The sequence below is a fragment of the Excalfactoria chinensis genome, chromosome 1 (assembly GCF_039878825.1).
Source record: "Excalfactoria chinensis isolate bCotChi1 chromosome 1, bCotChi1.hap2, whole genome shotgun sequence".
Taxonomy (NCBI): Eukaryota; Metazoa; Chordata; class Aves; order Galliformes; family Phasianidae; genus Excalfactoria; species Excalfactoria chinensis.
The window spans coordinates 71,584,563-71,606,068 of NC_092825.1; the positions used below are offsets into that span (position 1 = coordinate 71,584,563).

The following is a 21,506-nucleotide window of genomic DNA, read 5'->3' on the forward strand; positions in this document are numbered from 1 at the left end:
AAGAGAAATAGACAGCAATAGAAGCATTTAATAGAATCTTGTTGTATGGAACAACAGATGACCTAGTCTATGCCACTGTCCCCAGTACACTCCATTCCCTTACCTCAGTCTGACAGCTAACGCCTGCTGAATTTGTACCCCTTGCAGTACAGACAAAGAGCCACAAGACGCATCATTCAGACGAAATAGACATGCCAATACGAGGAGGGCTGCTGTGACAGTAATGCCTCCTACTTTATTATGGTGGCCCACAAGGTCAGAGGCAGATGCTGGTGGTATGGCAGCAGAGGCTGAACTTTCCCACCAGTATTCCATTACATTTTGCTGCCACAGATGGCAGCAGATCGGCAATCTGGCAAATTGATATCTGACACAGAAGTGCATATGAAACAAAGGTGTATCACTGAGCTCCTCTACACAGAAAAAAATGCACCCACTGACATTCACTGATACTTGCTGAACATTTATGGAGACCAAAGAGTGGATGGAAGCTCAATGAAGAGTTAGGTGGCGTATTTCTTCAGCAGCAATAGTAGCAATGGGTCAGTATCACTGGTGCAGATTTTTATGGGTGGCACACAGGCTCTTGTTCATTGCTGGCAAAAATGCACAGCTAATGATGGCGACTGTTGAAAAATAGCATTTTGTAACAGAGAATTTGATCTATCAATTGTTCTTATGGTGCTCTTTGTATCTGTTGTAATTTCCATGGAAGTAAACAGGAGGCATTACTTTCAGAGCAAAATATGTACATCATTCATGAGTAGCTAAGGGAAGAGGTATTAAACATATCTATTTCAGGTGTTTGATTTTGGCAGCTTTGTCCCCCATGCAGTCCCCTGTGAGAAGTAAGCTCCCCTTGGTATTTCACTCTTTCATCCTCACTGTTCTAACTTCACAATGCCTTCACCAATAGCTTCTGTATTAATATCCAGTGCATTACTGACTTGCTACTACCTTCCATCCATTAGCAGACCATTATGCAGTAAGTCCCCAGACTAGCCTAGAATATCTTGCAGTAGGCATTCACTGTTTCTGATGCTGATTCACTGATTCCGTTAATGCCCTTCTTTAGCTCTTTCTGTATTTTACGTGGACCTTACCTAGAAAAGGCAGAGACTGCTGCCTCAGATGCTTATAACAACAGAACACTTTTGACAGTAGGTTATATGGCTGGAAGATACCATTATCATACTCAGCCCTTTTCTAAGGCAGCACTTGCCCTTTGCACATATGAAAATGCTTTACAGCTGTCAGCAGTTTTGTTCTTCTTGGCCTAGGGATGAAGAACAGGATCCAGAAGAGCAACAGAAGTGGTCCAAGACAAACAAAACTTATCAAAAGAAACAGATTTTGCCATTCACCTTTTCAAGAAACACTGACATCTTGGACTCTAATAGAAAGATATGGCAGAGACCTGGCCTGTGCTCACATCACAACTTCTAAGAGTATCAGAGTACTCTGTGGCTGCTCCCACACAGGAAAAAAAAACAAAAAACAAAAAACAAAAAAAAAAAAAACCCATCACTTATTAAAGCTTATGATATTGACTCCATCAACTGGAAACATTTGCTTTCCTCTAAAGAATGCACTTTTGCAAGGCATATACAATAAGAGAGAACTTTGTTCAGATCAGACCAGTGGGCAAGTCACATAGGAGATATCTGCTGATAGTGAGTGAAAAGATGGATATAGTGGAAGGAGATAGATAGCAGATGAGACGGTAGAGGTGGGAGAGAGGGATCTGGCCTAAGCAGACGCCAGTCTCCAGACATCAAACAGTAAATTCTGAAGTCCAGAGAAGAAAAATCCCCAAAAGCTTATCCTGTCTTGAAGCTCAGCAGAAAATGGCTTCCCACACCACTTCTGCTCCTTCTTCCTAACTGGAAAACACTAATTTGTTTCCTGGCTCATGGGGAGTCCTGGAAGCATAGGGAGCATTGTGAAGGAAGGACAATAAAGATGCTTAGTGGAAATTTCTTCACTAGAGCACCTGGAATTCATATAGTGCTTGCCTGTTCAGCCCCCCATTTCACACTCTGTCCAGACCCAAACACTTTCTCTCCCTCATTTGTGTTGGTGAGGCTACCTGCACACTCACTGAAACTTCAGCCTTTCTCACAAGACACAATCCCAGCTCCTGTGGAAGGCTTCTGTGGAGATCACCTTCTCCTTTGTCCCAGGATACATCCCATGAGCCTACTTTGTGAACTGCTGATTCACAGAGCTAGCACAAGCAGACTGCAGGATGTAAAACAAGCTGCTTTATCACTTCATGCCTACTTTGTTGTATTTTCATGCCAGCCACCTCCCTTGGATGAATACTTTCTCTGCATGGTCATCTACAGCAAAATATATCTGATGCAGACATCAGCTCCAACAAGAAACAATCTGGTATGAAACCCATAATATATGTACGTTGGTGTCTTCCCTGGTAGCTTATGATTATAATCTGGTCGTATCTGCTGCCATTCCAGGCCACCCAAACTAGACTCTCACTACTCAGTCTACTCACCCGACAGAATACAAATCCCATAACCAGGTTTTTGTGAAATACTTGTGCACTTTCTCTTCAGCTGAAGAAACGGGTGAAAACATAGTAGGCTGACAGGAAGTTGTCATCAGATGTCCTGCTGGAAGTAACAAACAGCAAGCTACCATGAAGTCCTCAGGCCCTGGTTTAGTGTAGAGGGCGTCCATACTAGCTCAGGCTGTGAGTCATCCAGTCAGGTCATGGGGAGCACTGCACTGGAACTGAAAATGCTAGCCCAAATTTTTCAACCTCTTGTTGTATTTGATATAATAGAGCCTCTTTGGGCCTTAATTGTGTTCATAGGCACCACAGTAAGGGCAAATATTCCATCATCTCAGAAATTGGACCTGAGATCTGCTCAGCTCATTAACATTTCGGAACCAGAAGCCATAATTCCCATAAAGCCTAACAACATAACAGCTTTAAAGTCAGAGAGTGTGTCTCCTCCATGTACAGTTACAGGAAGTACTGCCTCTTAGCTCAAACACAGGACTGCGTTCACCTTTTCTGCATCCCATGTAAGGAGAAATAGTTGTCAGGTGCTTACTGTTAGATTCCTCATGGGGCTGAGCAAACATCAACATGGGTCTGGAAGTGAACAACCCTCTTTCCTGCATCATAGTTGTTGACTGAGTAGTTAGGCACAGTCTAGGTTTCATGATATTGGTGTTGGACATAATTTTCAATCCCATTTCCTGCAGGGGAAAAAAAAAAAAAAAAAGATAGAACTGAAGCACTGGATACTTCTACTCTCTCTGCCCTTTATCCTGTGCCTTATTCTCCCCTTATGCATAGAAACTCAGCTTGGTAAACCAAGCTCTGGCTTGGTAAAATATTCTTTTGCTTCAGTTTAGGAGAGAATCCTTCAGATCCTCAGCATAGAGCAAACAAGGTCTTCTGAGTGTCAGAAAAGTTTCTTCCTTTTCAAATGCATGGTTATTTGGGCACTGTGCCTTCTCAGCCTGCAAAGTGAAATTCTTACCAGATTAGTCTTGGGCAACCCAAGTTGCTCATAATATGGAGATTACAAATACTACGTGAAATCCAACTAAAGTAACCAATAATACTTGGCACCCAAAATCATGCAATAAAGGTGCAGTAACCACACAATTTCCCTTGGTCAATAACTTAAAGTTGCTTATTCAAAGAACAAATGGATTATAAGGTCCTAAACTGAACTTTTTTCCTCAACTATCTGTGATGACATTCCTACATTATTGATAAAGTCAGAGGGCCACAGTTTCCTCAATTCATGAATTACAAATCAACTGTTTTTACCCTGAATGCTGCGAACACATCAGGCTGATCAGAATTTTGGAACCCGCAGGAATTGTCATCTTCAGACACTTGATGAGGATACCCAGAGTTATAAATAGATGGAAAGAGTCCATAGATCTGGGAAAGCATGAGAAGCAAAAGAAAAAAGTCAGCACAAATAATACTTGGCATTCACTTTGTGTAGTATACCCAAGGCCAGTTTGAATTGCTCCTGGCTATCATGCATGAACATATGACAGAAAGAACAGGCTCAAAGTTATCCTTCTCTGGCTCTTTTGTGATAGAGCCAGCAAAATCTGCTGAAATGAATATGAGTAAGAGCAAACAAAGCTGGGTCTGGATTTACTTCTGGTGCACTGAGTGGCGTTCAATCTCTTTAACTGATGCCTCCTAATCCCTACCTGTGCCACACTAAGAAAACCTTGATCCTTCTAGCTTTGAGTTCCCCAAGAGACAATCTCTGAAAAGATACAACAGCCTGTCTCTCTTTCTCCCATTGCTCTTCTTGTCAGTGCAAAGGAAGGGGAAGAAGTTAGAGCAGACTCACTCACCATGGAGTGGCTGAGTTCTTTTCCTGGCTTCAGCAAAAAGGCAGTCTGATCCACAGCCCAGACAGCACATGTAGACCCAGGTGCTGCCTGCAGGTGGAGATTAACCTCTGAACCAGGAAGAATCTTGGGTACTGAGAAGCTCAGCTCTGCCTGGATGTGAAGAACATTTAAACACAGGTAAAACATATGTAACATTTCTGTTGCTGGCCTCTCTACCGCTTTCTGAGGAGGGAAGGTCCCTACATGAAGAGAATTTCCAAGGACATGATTTGAATGAAAAAACGAGGGATTTCCTAAGAACTCCTAAAAAGTATGTAAGAAAACATCGTGTTGGGATTCTAGGTGGAAAAATGACTGGTCATGTGAAAAACAGAAAGGGAGAACCATCTTGTCTACCATTACTGTGAACAGGTGACAGCACTGGAGACATTACATGGCACTCCTTGTTCAGCAAACCAACACACCTCACATACTTTGCTATCTGCTCCTTTTGAAGCTCCACATAGAAAATAATATTTTTCTCCAGGCTCTTTGTGGAGTTGGTCCCAGACTCATGCAGCAGTTCATATCCTAGCTTGAATCTGACTGTCCCTGGAAGATTTGAAGCTGTGGAGCAGGAGCAATGCCAGGCCTCAGAAGTTAGCCTTTGGAGTGCAAAACACAGCCAAGAAAGCATTTCCCTTCACAATGACCACTAAAGTATTGTGAATGGCCATTAAAACTTGTTTCTTCCATCAGCCATTGTCAGCTGCTTTTTCAGTATGATGTACTAACAAAATTAATTGTCTGCTTCAGTAGCAAAGCAGCTGTGAGCTCTCATGGGAGTCAAAATAATAACCTGTGGTAGACTTTCCTTTACTGGGTTGCACTTGCTATAAAAACCCGCTGAGATAGATAGATACAGATATTCTCTGCCGATACAACATTGCAACAGAGAATCACAGAACAACCAGGAGGTTAAAGATGGAAGGGTCCTGTAGAGGTCATTTGGTCCAATCACCCTGCTCAACTGGGGCCACCCAGAACAGTTTGCCTAGGAACATATCAGATAGTTTTTGACAGTCTGCAACAAGGGAACTCTACCGTCTCTGGCAATATGCGCCAGAGCTGCATCACCTGCACAGTAAATATATGCTTTCTGATATTTAGATGGAACTTCTTGTGTTACAATTTGTGCCATTTGGCAATTGTCCTGGCACTAGGCACCACTGAAAAGAGCCCACCTCTGTCCTCTTTGCATCCTCCCTTCAGAAGGAGTATCAGCTCTCTTGACCTGCTGGCAATAATTTGCCTAATGTAGCCAAAAAACTGACCACTGGCCACTACCCAGCAGTCTGACTGTTCAGGCAGTTTTTGATTCACCTCACTGTATACTCATCCAGCTCATACTTTAACAGTTTCTCTATGAGGTTCCTATGGGAGGCAGTGCCAAAGGCCTTACTGAAGTCCAAGAAGACAATATTCACTGCTCCAACTTCAAACATCAGGCTGGTGCTTTCACTGTAGAAGCTGCTAATGATGGTCAGGCATGACTTCTCCTTGCTGAATCCATGCTGACTACTCCTGACAATTTTCTCCTTCATGTGTCCAGAAATGGTTTCCTGGCATAGCTGTCCCACCACCTTCCCAGGGATTAAAGTGAGTAGTTTCCTGGGTTCTCCTTTTCTTCTTAAAATAACACTGACATTTGCTTTCCTTCAGTCTTTGGAGAATTCTCCCATTTGCCCTAATCAAGCAAGATTATAGTGAGTGGCTTCACAATCACATCTGTCAGCTCCCTCAGCACTTGTCTTGTATCCCACAGCAGTTCCCACAGTGCTCAGCACATACTTGTTCTGTACACTGCAACTCCCTCCACTGTACATGTAGTGCAGTTAACAAGACACGGCACCCCATAGTTTTAGCCACATAGAGCTATACAAATTATGCATTCTTTAGTCTCTTATTTAGTTGCAGCAGCCGTGCTTACTCTCTCACATTTAGTTGTAGCCTCTGACAAAAATCCTACCTTATTTCTGAAACACATGGAGACACTGAAGACAGCAGAATCAGCAATGATTTTTCCATTAGGGAAGATAACATAAACAATAAGTGCTGGAGCTGGAGCATAGACTGAGCTGAAGGTAACAGGGATGGAGAAGAAGCCTTCCAGCACTTGATGGAAAAGAGAGGGAACAAAATAAATAAGTAAATTTGGTAATGGCAAGGGACTCTGATTAGCTTTTGTCCTTCTGTACTTGTCTGTTTAATTACTTCCCTCAGATATTTCAGGACCACAGAGATTTCTGAAGACCACTGAAACCAATCAGCACATCTCTAGACCTAGTATTCAAGACCTACAAAAGATGTGTTTATTGCCTTGAGAAGATGAAAGGATTATTTGGAGTTTAAGATTAATTATACAAAGAATGAGAATCTCAGGTATCTTTCAAAGCCTCCCATCATAAAATATCTCCCATTTTATCATCAAAGAGGATGTATTTGGCTCAAAGTACATATAATTTAGATTATAATTATGTTAAAGATAAAAGACAACAGTCAATCAACAGTCAACAATCATCAAAATGATAAGATATGGCATCCTACCTACTCAAAGGTTATTTGTAGGCACAATTGCAAATCAAAGCAAGAGAGTTTTGATAGAGGGAAAAGTTATATTTTCATGCCCTTTGGAAGGGCAGCAAAGGGAGACTTCTTTGAAAATGAGCCTGCAGGTAAGGTAATGTTGAGGATTGTTCTCTTCACACCAAACAAAAGGGAAATGTGAAAGCTAGAAATACAAGATGTGTGGACATGATAGAAGAAGGATGAGCAAGCTCTAAATTGTAGAGAGGCTTATACCACATGTCCAGATAGAAAGGGATGCCACAGAACATTGAATGCTTACTAGACATATAACAGGGGAGTGCACTTACTTCTTGGCAGCCCAACCCAAACAGTCTTCTGACCTGCATGGACTATTCTACTTTTCCCCATGACCTAAGAAAGAATACAAAAAGGGAATGGAATGCCAGTTATGTAGTCTTTGAGACCACTATGAAGACCAGTGTATTCCTGAGACTGGAGGCTAAATGGGGTGTGTGAGGGGAACAGGAGCTTTACTTACACTCAGGTAACATGAAAAGTTCAAGGGACTTGCCAGAGGACAGACAAGGTCAATACCTGCCTTGCATCTGTGCAGAACCCAAAAGAAAGATGCTGCCTTTCATGATGCTACTGCAGTCCCAGAATTAAAACTAGGATCCAGCCCCACAATAGCTGGATGAGCTACCTAAGTGCCAAGCCAAAGCTATCCAGTATCAGGCTTGAACCTGTGGAGAATTCTGATATTGTGTCATGAGACATTGCTACTAGCACTTCTCCAAAAACTCACAAGGTAGGAGAAAATTACACGCTTGGGCCCATGTTCCAGGTCTTCCTGGTAAATTCTGAAGTCCACCCGGATATCCTGCTTTTTACCACAGGGCATCATTTCTGGCACACGGACAATGCTGAGAAAACTCTTGCTGGTGCTGTAGAATGGACGTATGAAATGAGAAGCTCTCTGGTAATTCAAATCAACTGTCCCAGGCTCTCTATCCAAATCTTGATGCAGGACACTTGCCTGGTAAGAGAGAAAAAGAGAAAGAAAAAAAAAAAAAAAAAAAAAAAGAGAAAAAAAAAAAAAAACAACGACAAAACACACACAACAGATTATTTCTTCAGTCTTTTGCTGTAGATCAATCCAGCTGGTGCATGTTCGAAAGCTCAGGCCACTTCTTAACAACACTATCATACACATCTCTGTGTGAAGTGTTCATGAAGAAAGCTGCTGGGATTCAGAGAATAAGCATCAAGATCCACAACATGTTGAGGTGTTTTGAGTTGGAATTTTAGTCCCTCAGAAAGGAATGGGGGACAAGTCTTTGGGGCAGTACCCACTGAGAAGCATGTTTACCCCTTGCTTTCATAGGTAATGATACAGAATTTTCCTCACTTACCTCCAGGGAGGCTGAGGTGTTGTTCCAGGTAGTTGTGTTTAGGCTAAATGAAGCTGTTCCAGTGTCCCCAGTGATGTACTTCTGCTGAAACTGCTGCTCACCAAAACTTACTATTAGGATAACTTTTTTGTACTTCAGCATCTTGCCTTTGTAGTCAATGACTTTGATCTGAGAATACCATGGTTAATGACAGAAGCACAGAAGACTGTTCAGTGGACAGAATCTCCTCCAAGCCAGTAGCAGTATTCCTGCAGTATTTTAGCAGCAAGGTCACCCTTTCAGTCCCTAACAACTCTGCTACCAGTAACCTCCCATTATCATGTAAACTACCCTGTTGATTCACCTGTGCCCAACACTCTTTACCCCTCCATTGCAAAAGGCCTCCTGGCTGCTGGAATTCCCAATGCTTGGGATTACGTCCCCCAGTGCATGCCCAGAGCTGCTACTACTCAAGGTTTATTTGACAAATGAAAGTCTTGGATGTTTTTCTCACTTTTGAATATTCCAACCCTTGCTAGAGGTGGGGTTGGAAAAGCAGACTCTGCGAAGACATTACAAATGCTCTCTTATACAAAAGACCATAACTGGGAATTACCTTCCCTTTGTACATCTCTCCAGTGTGATAATAAGAATTCACATCCTCAAACAAGGCCATCCCGTCAATCTTGGAGATGAGTAATTTGTGGGAAGCATTGACCTGTATCTCTGAATGAAAGCAGTAAGACAGAAACATAAGGGAGGAAACCAGGGAAACCAAGCACCTGTCAGCAGTGTGCCTGTAGAACACTGGTAATACTGATATATACATGCATATATATTTCATACCAAGGAAATGATTTGTCCAAGGCTCTGGGTATCTGGTCTCTTTCACATCATCTTCTTAGAAAGGTCTCTAAGTTTTACTATGTGAGATTAGACCACAGACATCCTGAATGTGTCTTCAGGAGTCTGTGGCTCTGCTAATATCCATGAAATCAGATGGCAGGCCTCAGTGGTCTGAAAAACCTCAGAGCTCTTGCTAGTCTGAAAGTCTGTGGCATTCTTGCTATGATTAGTGTAGCTTCACATGCCTCTTCCCAGAGATATTTCCAGAATTACCTGTGCCATCCTCCAACAGTGAGGCCTCTGCAACTATGCTGTCCTGATAGTACCTCAAGTCTCGGCTGAAGGGTAGGGTCACATTTGTGAAGAAGCAACCCATCTTGTCTGTCTGAAATTCCACAGAGAAGAAAACAGGTCTGATCAAGGTATCTATAGCAGAAATTACCCAAATGGGGCAGAAACAGCAATGCAGGGCTCAAATAAGAAAATAAGCACCAGATCAAAGACATCTAGGTCCAGGGAAGGTGTAAAACATAATAGAGAAAGTAAGACCTGAGGCAGGAAACAGAAAATGAGAAAGGGAAAGGATGACACCTGAAGGCTAGTGGAATATACAAATGTGGCATTCTAATAGTCTTAAGATCTTGTTATTTTGGGGCTTAGCTGCTGCCCATGGCTGCAGAACTTGATCCTTTTTTTTTTTTTTTTTTTTTTTTTTTCCCCCTGCAAATCTACTGGCAAGAGAAAAGGTCCAAGCAGGCTGCACAAAGTCTATGACATTTATGGCTTTCAGCATGGCAAATCTCAGCTCCTGCAGTGTCATGTAGTTTCGCGAGATAGGGGCTTCTCACCAGCTCGTGTCTGACAACGGAATCAGCATGACTAGCATGTTGCCCATGTAAGAGGAAGACTTCTTCAGAGAAGTATCCTCTCTTCTGTGGGTTTGGTTTTCTAGATGCTATTATATATTTAATTAGAGAAGATCCATTCAATAGGAAAACAAGGCAGGATGCAGATAGCAGTCAAGAATGTGGACTGGGCATTTGGTATACACAATATCATAGCAGATACAGTTAGTAAGAGGCAGCACCAACAGACTTGTGATCAAGTAGCCAAAACCAAGTTCTGACACCACTGCTGTTTCAGCTAGCATTTCAGCAGCCTTGTGTTACCCTGGGGCTCGCCACAAATATCACTGAATTGTTTTCAGCTCCTGCTAAGCAGCTTACCTGGTTTCTGAATTCCAGACAGAGATCAGATTTTGAAGCACCGGGCAAGAACTGAGATATCTTCTGACAAAGGCTCACATAAATCATTCCCTGGACAGCTTTCCCATAGCTGTATCTGTTTAGGAGAACAATGAAAAGATATTCACACAAAGTGTGAAAACACTAGTGCTTGCTTTTCGTAGCCTAGATATACTTATTCATGACTATTCACAATATATCACAAACATAATGTACAGGCCTGACCTTATTAGGTCAAGCTAGAACACTGCCATGATATAAGATCAAGAGCCCTGTAATAAAATTAGTATCAGACTACTCTATTCTGGAAAATCAACTTACAAGAAGGATAATTTTAGGAATGTTTTGTTTTGCATCAAGGTTCAAAGACATACCATGGAATATTCTGGCCTGATGTAACTGAAATGCAATAAATTTCCTCTGAGTCTCATGATACCTGAACTGTCTGTGGTCAAGTTTTAGAACAGGGCCCACTTCTCCAAGTAGAACCCTTACCTGCCACATACACAAAGTGGAAAAGTTTCATCCAGTGCATGAATCTTCACTGGTGCCTCAAAGATCACTTCAAATTTTGGCAGCACTGTAAGGAAAAAGAAAAATCAGACAACTGTAGGAAACACTGGCCAAGGACAGCCATTCCAGAGAATCATCATGAAAGACAGACTGTACTGGAAATTGAGAAGAAAGATAGTTAGACCATGAAAGGGAATATTTCCATTATTTCTTTAACAAATTTGAATCTAGCCCCTGATTCCTTTCCAAATTAAAATCCAAAGATGTTAGAGGATCTTCAGGTTGGATGTTATGAAAATCTTTTCTGAAATAGTGGTTGAACACTGGAACAGGCTATCCAGGGAGGTGGTGGAGTCACCTTTCCTGGAGGTGTTCAAGAAAAGCATAGGTGTGGCACCGAGGGGCATTGGTTAGTGGGAAATCTTGATGGTAGGTGAACAGTTAGACTAGATGATCTTAAAGGACTTTTCCAGCCTTAATGATTCTATAATTCTGTGTCCATATCCCTCAAATTCAGCTATTTGTGTAACTTCCCAGAAGAGTTAATAAGGGAATGACAAAATTAGTGGCACTGGACTTCATATTCTCTTGAAAAGCCCATCCTAGTGACTTTTTTTGTCTGATACAGCCATCTACAGGAATCAGCTGTGTCAAAGGTCTAGGGGCTTGCACAGAACTGCTTCTACATGATGACTGAAGGTCCCAAAGCAATCCTCTCCTTAGCATCAGCTCAGACTCTTTTCTATGATGTTATTGCTTTCTTCATTTGTTCACAGGATGATTATCATGAAATAAAAACTTAGATTCCTGGAATAGAGAGTAAAGTTATCTCTGCACTTCATACACATCCCCCATGTACTCATACCATGCTCCTCAACAGTGAAGCTGCCATATATCTTCCTGTTGGTTACATTGATGACATATGTCCCCAGCAGAGGCTCATCACTTAGCTGGAAAGACAGATCTGCAATGCCTTCTTGGGGAACCACATCCAGCCACTGCTCTATCCGATTGTTCTTGGGGTCCTACACCCACAAGAGAGAAAGAAGCAATTGTTCTAGCATCTCAGTGATCCACAGTCCTTAGAAAATCATCTTCAGGATTTCAGTGCTAGTTAAAAAGATAGCTAGGAAACAAGGTTTGACAGAGTACAGTCATAGTGCATGTTATTTGAAGATAATATAGTGCTACATTCTGCTGTCAGCATCCGAATCCCCTTCTACACTTCTCTAACTGCTGATCTCAAGGAAATATTCTTTACAGTTCTAACATGTTAACATAAAGGTCTAAAATGATCTGTCTATAGTTTTGTACTTCAGGAGCAACTCAGATTTCCATTCCAATAACTGAGAGCATAACATCAAGTGCAAAAACAGGCACAGAGGTTGTATGTAGCATATTAGATTAAGTAATCTTGATGTTCTACCATTCTACTTACAGATACATGAAATCTGCCATGAACTGTAAATGAATAGCCCAGTGAAATGGCTGCCATCAACATTAATGTAACACCAGATTTCAGCATCACTCACCTGGAGAAACAGGGAAATCTGGGAGGGAAAGAAAAATGAAAAACATTAGAAGAGAGAAATAAGTGCCAGCAACACATACAAGGTACTTCAGAGGCAGAGCCTTTTGTGAAGGATGTGAAAATAGTGACTTGGAAATTCAGAGCACTGATGAACAATATAAAGAATGCAGATGTCACCAAAAAGGAGAAATACGGTGTCATTCATTACAGTAAGGTCTGGAAAGAGAGAAAAGAAAGATCAATCTGAAGGTCACCTAGCACATGCTAATTACTTCCTGACAGAGTTCTCTATCAGGAAAACTCACTGCTTAAACCAATACAGATTTGGCTCATCTGCAATATCTCAAAGGAGTTACAGAAGTACATGATCTTGTAGCTGGGGAGGAACCTCTGGAGGTCATCTAGTCCAATGCCCTGGCAAAAGTTTATCTCATTAGAACAGATTGCTCACAGCCTTCTCTTGTTAAGTGTTGAACATCTCTAAGGAAAAAAAAAAAAAAAAAAAAAAAGAGAAAAAAAAAAAGCCTTCTCTGAGTACCTGTTTCAATATCTGATAATCTTCAAAATGAAAGTTTTTTCTTAATGTCTCATCAGACATTCCAACTTCCAAACTACACACTCCTCATATGACAACATCATCACGTAAATCACTATGTGCCATGCTTGTGCTTGAAGAACAATTTTACCAAGAGGAGAAAGAACACTTTTCCCTTCTTCCTGAGTTACCTGCCCAGCTACCTGAGTTACTATTCTCCTATGGACATTCATCAGAATGAATGCAGGGGACAAGGAGCAGTTAGAACTTTTAGCAAATAAGCAGAGGAGAAAGGAAGTAGGATTAATGCATAGAACAGGAAGCCTCTTCCATAGACTGCAGGGCTGACTTACCGAATCATTAAATGCATTGAAGTCCTCATCCAGAGTCACAATACGAAATTTCACTGAAAACAAGGAAATCAGGAAATATATTTGTCATATCTCAATCCTTCCCTGCAGACCCACACTCCTTCTACCTACTCAGGTCCTGTCTCCACTGTAGGCATCTGATAACACTTACATGCACATTCTCCCATGTAAGCTAGCATGGGTAATGACCTACTGTCTCCTACAGCTACACAATCACCACAGGCTGGACACCACAGCCAATGAAAATATCATTTCAATAAGAGATGTCTTCTCAAAAACTTCTGCTAGGGGCTTCCAGGATTTTCAACCAATTGCTGTCTTTTCATATAATTTTACCAGCAAAAAGCCTAGGACCTATGCTTGCTCTCATACACAGCTCTCACCTGTTTCCCCTGGTTCATAGATGGGCTTGTCCATTTGAATGAAGGTGCCACTGCTCGCCTTGTGGATCAGGACCTTTTTCTTCTCCTCAATATTGACCCCTTGGCCTGTAATAATCAGTCTGACAGTGGCAATCTCCTCTGTGCCATCAGCTGGAGGTGCAACCTGGACAAAGCAAGAAGAGAATGCAGCCACCAAGTAATATTACTTCTGGAGGCCCTTAGCAGGAATTGACAGTAAAGTAGAAATGAAAAAGCTAACCAGTTACTCTCCACCTGTGCCAGGGCATCCCTTTCAATACCTAGATTCAGATGTTATTGTGATCTCAATCAGTCCTACACTCAACCAGAAGGCCTTTGCATATCATGAACTCCATCATTTTTCCCACTGCCTAAGTAACTTCATCTCTGGAAACAGGAAAGGGAGTGTCAGGAAAATTAAAACAAAAAATACCATAAATGTGGGAGATGGCAGCACGGAATCAAAGGAGAGACACTGAGCTATTTGACATAGCTTCAAATGCTAGGCTTTCAAGACTATGCAACATGTATAAGTAAGAAAGCCAGATCAAAATGCCAGAGCTAACCACAGGGTCTTCCAGGCTCATGCAACAAAAGACCACAGCAGCCTGAGAACAGAATACAGTATATAATAGAAGGGATATTACTTAGGTGTGACTGTCTTATCATAGATCTTAGCCAAATTCTCACCAGCAATGAATGAACTGTAAGATGCTGTTTAGAAATAACAAGCATATTCACTTCCATCCAACTGCTGATCAGTAGCTCCTGAGAGCTGAGCTGCTTCCTGACTGCAGGTCCTACAGAAACTGTACATTATGTTGTGCAAACCACCATTTCCTCAAGCTGCATAAGTCTTTCAGACAATCAGAATGGCTTGGATTAGAAGAGACCTTAATGATCATCTAGTTCCAATCCCCACCATGGGAAGAGTTGCCACCCACTAGATCGGATTGCCTAGGGATCCATCAAGCCTGGAAGAAGGGCTAAAGCTGCTTCATCTAGTCTGGAATAGAGGAGAAGGAAACAAGTAGTATAGTTGTTTTTAACACATGTGACTTCAAATGAAAACTTAGATTCTGAATTCAAGAGGGGCAAATGTCAAAATTTTAAATCACCCTTTGGCTAAAATCTGTCATTTTCATAGAGAAAACACCAGTCAGGTCTGCCTTCAAGAAAGGGCAATTCTGTGCTGTCCTGGGCTTCACATCTGCAGGAACAATCTACTCTTATTCCTAGCAGGCTCACTCCAAAGCAAAGTAGAACCTCTCCTTGTCAGCACTGGCTTTTACAGTTTCTGGTTTTACAGTTCCTGAAGAGATGACATTTGCCTAGGGTGGCTCACCCAGAACTTAGTGCACGTGAAAGTCTTCTCCTTTTGGATGTCTTTTTGTACTAAGAGATCATGTCCTGCAAAGCGCTCCAGGACCAGCTTTACTTGAATCTTAGCTTCATAACAGGTGATATGAAGGCAGGCAACTTGAACGGATGGGTAACGAAGTTCTGCAGGGATCACCACCAGGTAATATCTGGGACAGAGGAAAGAAGACATCAGAGTTGAAGGCTCAGAGAGGAAGCATACCTGGCCATAAGGTCTCTTCCTGGTAGACCCCTAAAAAAGATGATTCATATTTTAACTCATAGCCATGAGAAACAACATGAATGACTCTGCTGCCTTTTGGATTGATTTGACAGAGCAGGAAGAAGAATAGCTGATGATGTGGAATTCAGCCAGCCTACCTAGAGTGCTGGAGACAGAAGGAAAATGAAACAAAAATTCAGCATTACTCACAGTTGGTGAAAAGAAGTTGCAGTGTGGAACAGAAGGCTCAGGAATATGGATGTCACCATCTTGAGGGCTCTGCCTGTCCAGTCTCCAATCTTTCTCTGAAATCACCAATTTCTTTTCAGGGGCTAACTTCTTTCTAGGACATCCTGAATGGAGATTTGGATTTGGGGATGAGCTAGCTTCTTTCCATCTCTTTCTCTCTCCAGAGATTATATTCATTCAGCAGTAGAAATGGGCGTACTCTGCCAAGTGTTCCTTAGCCAATAGCAGATGCTTTGGCTGTCATTCAGCAGTTTGGAACATTCCCCTCAACCCTGCAAGGCCACCTTGGAGATATTAGACCAAATGGGCATTTCATATAAATAAATAAATAAATAAATGAGCCACAGAACTTCACTGATCAGTGACCCAGGACAGGTCCTGATCACCCGTGACTTGTGTCCCTTTGTTTAAGCTGGAGATGGATTGCTGCTGTGCAGCCAACAGCAAGAGCTCACCCCTGCACACCCTAAGCAGTGTTGTCATTCAGGATAGGGGCTGGGAAGCTCTGAATAAATTTATGGGCATGTGTATCTCCACAGGCTGTTTAGGTTGAGAACATGGAGAAACTCCTTGCATGTACATGAAGAAGCACTGTATCAAGACCACCATCAGCCATCAACCACTAATTAGCTTAGTAACTTTGCCTTTTCTCTCTCTGCACATAAGTAAAATGAAAACACTCACTGAAACTGAGATCTTCACTAGCTTTTCTGCAACATCCATTCGCAGCAGTACCAACAGCAAGGAGAGTATCTCAGGAACTAGTTCTTCAGTATTCTTAGCTAGTTTTGAAAGGCTAAAGTATCTCTACGTCATCTGGTTTTGCTCTGTTTTTGAACATGTGAATCACCTTAGAACTCAGTGATTGTTTAATCCCTGGGGCTGTTATCATCATCTAGCACTGATGACAACCTCTGTGGAATAGTAGATTATTGCACTGCTTTTGCATCCCAGCTTCCAGAAGAGTACCATCACAACATAAAGTGTCTGTTGTGAGTGGTACGCAGATTACATTAACCCATGAGCTACATCTCTGGTTGTTTGAGACAACATTAAGTAGGTTGAGCTGAAATGTAACAGGAACAGTTCTTGTAGTACAAATAGCTGTAGTTCTGTGCCTGGAAATATTTCCCAGCAGTGTTAAGTAATGCTGATGCAGCATAATCCTTACTAGGAAGGTTCTAACATGACGTTACTTAAGCAGGCAGTTGGGATCTTAGTCTGGCAAAATCAGGCTTTCCAGATTTCCAGCTTATCTGGGATACTGGCTATCAAGCCTCTTGATACTCTCTTTCCAGCTGAGGTTAGAAAGACTGATCTCCATTTGACTGATCTCCATTTTATTCTGTCTCCAGCTGAGAGCAACCATGCATCATGTGGGCTATCTGTTATTCACAGAAGCAGTTGGTGCTAGTACTATCTTAGTCTCAGGTATATTTCATGGTTCATCTAGACTCTTGCCAGTTAGCTTAATCAATTCTCTCAGCAGATTTCAGAAATAAGCCTTCAGTCAGTCTAAATCAGTGCTAGGCTCCTAGGCAAGAAAGACTTTCATCTTTTCTGTTTCAATGGACTCATTCTCCCCATCTTTGTGAAGGAAAGTCATGCCACTGAGAACAGCAGACAAAATTTTAAATCACCCTTTAGCTAAAATCTGGCATTTTCATAGAGAAAACACCAGTCAGGTCTGCCCCAAAACAATAAATCATAGCCAGAGGGGGTCAAATGTTGGCAGACTTCTCGCGAGAGCTGTCCAAAAGCCAGCAGTGGGGAGAGCTTTCTGACCCTGTCCCACCATGTTCCTCCTACAGTGTTTGCCCAGGTGCGTTCTCTGTTCCTTTCTTGACTTAGGCAAATCTGGCTCTTGGTCACAGCAACATACATTTGAAGGACATGCATTGAAGGCAGTGACTGACATCTGCACAGGTGTCACAGACTTGACCAAAGTCTCTGAAATGCATACAGTACAGCAAGACTGTGCACAGTTTCTAGTTCTGGAAAGGATCTATCTATGAAAATACACTATATTCATCTGGAGAGAGGGACACACATAGTGGCAACACAAAACCAGATACCTGCCCTCCATAGACTGCTAGAATAAAAAATGGAAAGGAAGAGCAAAAAGTTAGCAAAGGCCACACATATCATCAAGGAAGAAAACTCATGGTTCAGAATAAGGACTAAGCATGATGATACATTGGAAATCACTGTAGTGTTTTAATCTAACTAGTTTAATATAAGTTTAGTATTAGTAGTGATTACTACTAATGATCAATTTAATAAATTATAGAGGCAATAGTATTAATGCTCTCTATGAGAAGAGTACTGGGAAAGCACTGATATCTGCACATCACTTTGACAGGAGACTTATTGACCCATTCCTGGGAGGATTCAAGGCTAGGTTGTATGGGACTTGGCACAACGATGAAAAATGTTCCTGCCCATGCCAAGAGGATTTGGAACTAGATAACCTTTAAGGTCCCTTCCAACTCAAATCATGCTATGAGTTTGATTTTTCTTTTTTTCTTTTTAAATAAGAGCAACATCTGTTACAAGGCTAGTCCTGCAGGATCAGCTATCAAATAAACTGAATCACTCCTCAGTTCCAACCTTGTAATTGATTCTATTATTCTATGTACTAATCACCATCTGCAAACAGGCCTGGGGCCTATTCCATTGTTGCACCCTTTCATTTGCAACCACAAACATGATGATCCAGATCACTGACATTCCAAACTCACTTCTTACACACACACACCATTTATATGTACAGCATAGCATCTTTTTTGAAGACAAAGAAATCTGACAGCATTGTATTCTGACAGTGAAATATACTTTTACATTAAGAATTTTTCACAATTCTTGTAGGGTTTGTAAAACCTGAGGCCAGAGGCTATGTTTATGCAACCTGACTCGGGAGTACTCAGAATTTGTCTCTAAAACCAAGGTGGAGCACTACACCCACTTTCTGCTGCTTTGGCAGTAGAATTTGTCCACTACACTAAGGCCAGGCGTGGAACTGAGAACACACCTGGACAAATACATCAAAAGAAGCAGAAACTGGCAGGGTCAGAAAGCCTGAAGGTAACATACAATAATTTGTTGTACGCTTCTCTCAGTGCTTGGCTTCTACACTGAGACCTGCAATTTGAAGACAAATGCAGAAGCCTTTTTCACTACTTAAAGAGAACTTATAACAAAATGGAAAACAACCTTTTCCATGGGCAATCACTCCTACTGTGGGAGATATCCAAAAATCATCACTGTCTGAAATTTAAGATGTTGACTTTTAATTCTCTAACAGTATCAAAGACACTGACTTGAACTTGCTTCTCTCTTGAGCCCCTGAAAAGAAACCAGATCCTAGCATAGAGGAAGAAGGGTGCCCATTAAAATAATAATAATAATAATAATAATAATAATAAACAAACAAACAAACAAAACAAAACAAAAACATGCCCGAGGACAAATACTAATATTTAGATTACCTGTAGAACTTAACTTCTATGTTCCTTCAAGGTTTACAATATGAAAGAGAAGACAGATTGACTACATAGACCTTGAAGAAACAGAGGCATTGTGGTGGTTTCACAAGGATAGGTAGCTAAAGTCCACCACTGCACACTCTCACTCTCATTCTCACTCCCTCTCCTCAGAAAGCTGGGGAAAAATACAATGGAAAAAAGGTCATATGTTGAGGTAAGACGAGGAAGATTACTCACTAGTTACCACCAAAGTAAGAGCAATCAATATTGTCTACATGCACTTTTTAACAGCCTTTGATAAGGTCCCACGTAACTCTAAATTGGAGATATATGGACTGCTCTTTATCCATTACATACACAGTGGGATTGAGTACACGCTCAACAAGCTTGATGATGACAATAAGCTGAATGCTGCAGTTGGTACAGTTGAAGGGATGTAATTCAGAGAGACCTGGGCAGTCTTGAAAAGTGGAACCTAATGAGGTTCAACAGATCTACGTGCAAAGTGTTGAACTTGGGTTGGGGCAATCCCAAGTATGCATATAGACTGTGAGAAGAACTTATTCCAAGCAGCAATGTGGAGAAAGTCTTGAGGGTCCTGATGGCTAAAATGCTCAACAGAAGCCAGCAGTGCACACTTGCAGTTCAGAAGACCAGATGCATCAAAAGCAGCAGCCAGCAGGGCAAGAGAGGTGATTGTCCTTTTCCCTTTACCCACATGAGGCCCCAGCTAGATTACTGTGTCAAGGTTTGGGGCTCCCAGCACAAAAATGACAGAGCTATAAGAGTGCATCCAGAAGAGGGCCACAAAATGACTGTGGATTGGAGCACCTTTCTTATAAGGAAGGGTTGAGGGAGCTGGGCTTATTTATCTTGGAGAGGACTCCAGGGAGATGCCATTGTGACCTTCCAATACTTGAGGGGAACTTGTAAACAGGAGAGAGACTGACTTCTACATGGCCTGATTATGAGAAAAACAAGGGGGAATTACTTTAAACTAAGGATTATAGGAAATTAGATGTTAGGAAAAGAATTATTTACTCAGAGTCTGGTACTATGACAGGTTGCCCAGATAAATTGTGGGTACCCCATCCCTGGAAGTGTTCAAGGCCAGGTTGGATGGGCAGCTGATCTAGTGGTTGGCAACCCTGCCTGCAGCAGCGGGGCTGAAGTTGGTTAGATTTTTTAGGTCCCTTCCAACCTATGCCATTCTATAATTCCCAGATCCTTTTGCAACTCCAGGATTCAAAACTCAGCTTGTAAGCTTACAGGCTCAAGCTGAAATTTAAGGACCTGCTATATTCAGTGGCTTTATTTTGGAGGTTAATTTCAGATATCTAGGGCAAAATGTGTATGACAGCTTGTACTGTTGGTACCTGAACATGGCCACACCTGGTTCCATTTTGATTTGTCTGTATGCATGAAATGACCAGAAACAATGTTAATGGAGATCATACCACTGATTCTTCACCCCAACATCATGCTCAGCAATAAAAGGTGGGGTAGAGAACAAGGGCTATGTTTTGAATGAAGATGTTCGTCTTCCCATTACACAAGATGAACCCCACTTTCCTGGAAGTTGTTGAGCAGATACCTGCTGTTGAGAATGAATTCCTTCTTTTGGCTTGCTTACGTACTTAGTTTTGCATTACCTTTCAGACTGTCTTTATCTCAGCCCATAAGTTCTTGTATGTAGACCTTTTAGATCTTCTTCACATCCCAGCTGAATGTCAGGATTAAACCACAGCAAGAACTAACAGCCTATCTCTCTCTTGTGGATTTCTTCTTCTCACTGAAGATACTGCAAATCTTCTCAGCTTAGGAAGAGTTTGTAGGAACCTACCTTTAGAAAGCTGAGGAAATCAAGCTGGTTGATTAAATCACAAAAAGGTGTGTTTTAGGGTTAGAAAATCAATGACAAGTATGAAAAATGACCTTACCCCAGTACTAAGCAGTCAATATACTTACTCATCAATTTCAGAGAGATAACCACCACTTTTGAAGGAGAACATACTAACATACCTCTGCAAAATCATGCAGGAAAGCCAAGAAAAAAGGAACAAAAGACTCACATTGCAGACAAGACATGATAGATCATTACCTCACAGAATTCCTTCTCCATTCTTAAGCATAAAATACCAGCAAGCCACTGTGTTGTGTATCCTCCAAGAGCCATTTAATTATGACCATATGTTTTTAAAAGGTAAAATTATAAGGTCATCTAATAATTTCAGCAGACTTGACAAAGTTTTCAAAATCTGTGAAAAGTTAGACTGATTACGTCTTTTCTCTGACAAAGTTTGCTTATTTAACTATTGACTCATTAAGTCTCTAAGATAATGATACATCTCTGACTTTGTTTAAGAAGTTAACACTTACTAAGCAGAGAGACCAGATCTCACACCTTCCACTGAGGAGTATACTGTTT

At 41.5% G+C, this 21,506-nt stretch overlaps 1 protein-coding gene across 3 annotated transcripts in view; it reads right to left on the reverse strand.

The window, feature by feature from the left end:
- LOC140251965 (alpha-2-macroglobulin-like protein 1) overlaps window positions 1-21,506 on the reverse strand; it is a 67,357-nt gene that overhangs the window by 13,703 nt on the left and 32,148 nt on the right. Inside the window, exons 1-19 of one of the 3 annotated variants that reach the window (XM_072336209.1) lie at window positions 19,082-21,162; window positions 15,555-15,865; window positions 15,108-15,291; window positions 13,745-13,907; window positions 13,344-13,396; window positions 12,457-12,474; window positions 11,790-11,949; window positions 10,907-10,991; window positions 10,394-10,508; window positions 9,441-9,552; window positions 8,938-9,047; window positions 8,343-8,510; window positions 7,736-7,966; window positions 7,278-7,341; window positions 6,371-6,516; window positions 4,363-4,512; window positions 3,812-3,928; window positions 3,081-3,228; window positions 2,516-2,633 (exon numbers count right to left, since the gene is read on the reverse strand). In XM_072336209.1, the coding sequence (XP_072192310.1) occupies window positions 2,516-2,633; window positions 3,081-3,228; window positions 3,812-3,928; window positions 4,363-4,512; window positions 6,371-6,516; window positions 7,278-7,341; window positions 7,736-7,966; window positions 8,343-8,510; window positions 8,938-9,047; window positions 9,441-9,552; window positions 10,394-10,508; window positions 10,907-10,991; window positions 11,790-11,949; window positions 12,457-12,474; window positions 13,344-13,396; window positions 13,745-13,907; window positions 15,108-15,291; window positions 15,555-15,613 (2,201 nt within the window). In that variant the 5' untranslated portion in view covers window positions 15,614-15,865; window positions 19,082-21,162. Of the gene's footprint in view, window positions 1-2,515; window positions 2,634-3,080; window positions 3,229-3,811; window positions 3,929-4,362; window positions 4,513-6,370; window positions 6,517-7,277; window positions 7,342-7,735; window positions 7,967-8,342; window positions 8,511-8,937; window positions 9,048-9,440; window positions 9,553-10,393; window positions 10,509-10,906; window positions 10,992-11,789; window positions 11,950-12,456; window positions 12,475-13,343; window positions 13,397-13,744; window positions 13,908-15,107; window positions 15,292-15,554; window positions 21,163-21,506 lie in introns of those variants that run through there. The other 2 variants (XM_072336194.1, XM_072336201.1) reach the window with 2 other exon arrangements.